Raw genomic sequence first — 4009 nt, 5'->3', positions numbered from 1 at the left:
TTAGAGTTGGTGCTTGAGTGTGTTGCTTGAACACAAGGCCGAAATGACTTGCTTGTTCAGGTCAGGAATGTTACTTGCTTAGCTACTTTACAAGGTTTTGTAAAATGATAAACAGGACGGGCAGATATAACTTTCGGTGATTAACAATAACTACACTTACACCATACTCCCACTGTTCTTTCACATCTCAAACCACAATTACACCACATCACATTCTTACGCATTCGACCCCCCCCAAAAAAAAAGAGAGAGGTTGTGAAGAGAGGGAGAGCGAGGAAGAGAGAGATGAGAGCCCGAGGAGAACGAAGAGAGAGAGAGATAAGAGAGTGAAGAGAGAGAGGAAGAGGAGAGATCGAGAGGATATCGACGAGCGGGAGGAGAGAAGCGAGGAGAAGAGGAGAGAGAGAGGAGAGATGAGAGAGGAGAGAGAGGGCAGGAACGAGTAGAGAGAGAGAGATGAAGAGAGAGGCAGCAGGCGAGAGGGGAGAGAGAGAGATTGGTGGATGTGATGAGGTAGAGAAGGGTCTGAGGTGGAGAGGAACGAGAAGATGTGAGCGGGTTGTGTCTTTTTTGGGGAAGATATGTGGGGTGAGAGAGTTGGGTGTAATGGGAAGGGGTGGTGAGTGGGTGGAGGGTAGTGTGTGTGTGGGAGTGTGAGAGAGAGAGAGAGAGAGTTGATTGATGTGTAAAGAGAGATGTGAGGATGGGAGGAGAGAGGAGCGGGGACGTGACTGGGAGGAGTGGATTGGAGGGAGAGAGGGTGGAAGAAGAGGGAGAGGGAGGACGGAGGTTTTGTGAAGAGTGAGTAGTGAGAGGAGCATGGGGAGAGAGGCAGGGATTGCGTATGTGACGGAGCGGAGGGGAGGAGGGAGGAGAGGGAGGGAGGAGGACCTTCGACGCACCTTCTTAGGATGGGCTAGTGAGTTCAACATGGCTTCGAAGTGCTGCCTGTGCTCCCGAACCGAAAGGCGAGGCTGTGGGGGTCGCGGCGCTGCCAGCTGACCTTCTCGCATTCCTACAGCGATGGCTTGCCCGGCGGGCCATTTCGCGCCCGATGCCCGAGTTCCACGAGGCATATCTGGCCTGAAGGAGGGTGGGAGACGGAAGGGAGAAGTGTGGAGAGGGCGGAGACGTGAAGGGAATGGAGGGGCGCGTTCCGGAAGAAAATATAGTAGATAAAATAAAAAATAATGAAGAAAATGAAAAAATAATTAAGAATGATAAAAAAAAATTTAAAAAAAATAGCGCCTTTGTGCAAGCCACTGAAAATTGCTCCTGAACACTATATGTCTTGCCTATTAATTGTTATTTGCCTTATGCTTAAGGTACGCTATTGGGAAGGAAGGGAGAGAGGACGGGGGCAAAAGGGTAAGAAGAGAGAGGAAAAGGGAGGAACACCTTCGGGCTACACACTGCGAAGTCCTTTCTCGCGGGGTTACTGCAGTTGGTCGCCCGGTTGTCCGCAGCCCGCCTCCGGCGAGAGGTCCCCCCCCCCCGCCGCAGCCGTTGCCCCTTAGTCCATAAGCGACTTCCTCATGAGACGGGGCCGGCGGGAGGATGAGCCTGGAGCGTGTCTGTGAGGCCCGCGGCGAGGGGTGTGCCAGTGGCGGCGCGTGGGCGATGGAGAGTCTATGCAGGGGAATCCCAGCAGCTGGGGGTCGACTCGCGCCGGACTTTGGCGGTTCGAAGTTGAGTCCCGCCGCGGAGCCAGCCGCCCCTGAGGAGCGGAGAGGAGGGGATGAGTTGTGGGCGAGGTAGGGGGTGGTGGGTGGAATGTGTAGACGGAGAGGGGGTACGTGGTGGTGGGGGAGGAGGGGGAGGGAGGGTGGGGAAAGGGAGGGAATGGGGTGAGAGGTGGGGTGAGGGGAGTGAATGTGGGGAGATTGAGAGACAGGGAGGGGATGGGAGGACGGAGGGGAGGGGGATAGCGAAATGAAGGAAGGGGTCGATGGGAGAGGAAGTGAGGCATGTGGGAGGGAAGGGAGACTTGGAGGAAGAAGAGGGTGGGAGAAAACAGTAGAAGAGTAGGTGAGTTGGACGCGGAAAGGAGAGGAGGTGAACACGAACGGAGTGTAGGGAAGGGAAGAGAAAGGAGGGTAGGGGGAGGGGATTGGATGAAGGGTTGTATGGGTGTGGGTGTAACGAGAGGAAAATAGAAATAGTTATGGCAGTAATGGTAATGATAATGGTAATGATGGTGATTATGATGACGATAATAAAAGAAGTCCCAACGAATGCGGTTTAGCGAAATTGCTGTGTTTGAGAAAAGTGTAATAATTAATGCTACCCATCGGTTGACGTATCTTTTAGGCAGGATGTACTGTGCATCTTTTGTCATAAAAGTAGCGAATCTTTTGATTTCAATATGAGAAAAGACTATAATGAATTGGTGGAGTTAATTTGTTGTGACCTTATTCTTTGTAATGGGTTTTGTTTTGTTATTTAAGAAAAGCAGGAAGCAATTACTTCCTATGCTCAATGGCAAGAAACAAGTCACGTAACACCGGTCTCAGTCGCAAGAAGAAAATGAGGTAGCAATCTTTAAGTTGACGACCATCCAGAGACACATACGTCACCGTGTGTGTGTGCTCAAGGAGGCCTGCCACTGTTATGAGGCTATGGTGTTCGACTTAAAAGATCACTCGACCGTTTCTGTCTATTCAGGTCAAGAGCCTGATTACTAAAATGTGCTTTGCCTTTACTTAATCAAGAGGCTGAAAGCAAGCAACTCTGACAAGGAGTGTTATCTTTGTTGCACTGTGATACTCCCTTTTAGTACTTATATCGAAAAGACTGAAATACCTAAAGGCCCTGACGTTGGTCCCAAAACATAAGTCTAGAGAGATGGAATCTATTCCGAAAGAAATAAAAATTAGTAGAAGAAAATAAACTCCAAACAAAGTCACAAGAACAGGGCCAGAAAAACCTCAACACAACATGGAACGGATCCATCTAGCGAGACAAAAGCGACACACACGCCAATGCACACAGCGACGCGACCGAAGAGCACCAAAACAACGTTGCGATCAAATCGTCGCCCGCCACGACTCACCTGTTCCGTCCACCGTCTTCATATAACAGAGCAATTACGGAACGTCCATCGGGAATGTGGTCGGTGTCCAAACCTGAATCCGGTGACCCTGTGTTGGCATCATTGTCCCAAAACGGTGCCGTATCTGGTGATTTTTTTTGTATGAATATTTTTTAGATTGGAAATGCTCGGGTGAGTGGAGAGATAGAGGGGAGTGGGAAAAGAATGTTAAGAAAGTGTGTGAAGAGTAAACAGTATGAAGGGGAATGTTACTGTGTTATATGTAGATGCATAGGTTAAAGTAGGCCTGCTGTTATATTATGGGCCGTTGGTGATCGCGAGCAAAGACGAGTGATTATGGTGTGGATGGTATTTTTGATGGTAATAATTATAGTAATAACTGGTGATAATGATGATGAATGATAAAAATAATGAGTTTTATAATAAGTGATGGCAATAACAATAACAGTAGTGAATATAATGAACACTGTTAATAGCATCTAGAAGAAAATAATACCTATAATACTAATACTGTTGCTAACTGTAATAATACTGATAACAATTACAAAAAAAAATACATTAATAATAATCATAATAAAACAATAAAACGATAACAATAAAAACAATAAAACAACAATAATACAAACACAAAAGGCAAATAAAGTAGAATGACAAAAAAGGGAAAGACACGTAATAACCCAAAGAACAGTAATTACGGATTTGTCAACAAAAGAAGGTACAAAAAATAACAATAATATAAACAAAACAATAAAAACAATAACAATAACAATAATATAAACAAAACAATAAAAACAATAACAATAACAATATAAACAAAACAATAAAAACAATAACAAAAACAAAACAATAATAACAATAACAAAAAGGAAAACAATTACACTAACAAAAACAAAAACAATGATGACACTAACAAAAAAAAACAAAAATTAACAATAACACAAACAACCAAGATGGCCG

General features: G+C 45.7%; 1 protein-coding gene across 1 annotated transcript in view; it reads right to left on the bottom strand.

Annotated features, from left to right (window-relative positions):
* LOC147469791 (uncharacterized) overlaps positions 1-4009 on the bottom strand; it is an 18022-nt gene continuing 14013 nt past the window's right edge. The window contains exons 6-9 of the mRNA XM_086547141.1: positions 3091-3140; positions 1399-1717; positions 903-1083; positions 1-51 (exon numbers count right to left, since the gene is read on the bottom strand). Of these exons, the coding sequence (XP_086403267.1) occupies positions 1-51; positions 903-1083; positions 1399-1717; positions 3091-3140 (601 nt within the window). The remainder of the gene's footprint in view (positions 52-902; positions 1084-1398; positions 1718-3090; positions 3141-4009) is intronic.

This window comes from Penaeus japonicus, unplaced genomic scaffold, assembly GCF_977035675.1.
Source record: "Penaeus japonicus unplaced genomic scaffold, GWHDUDI00000001_assembly GWHDUDI00000019, whole genome shotgun sequence".
NCBI classification, from domain to species: domain Eukaryota; kingdom Metazoa; phylum Arthropoda; class Malacostraca; order Decapoda; family Penaeidae; genus Penaeus; species Penaeus japonicus.
This window is presented reverse-complemented; position numbering and strand designations above follow the sequence as displayed.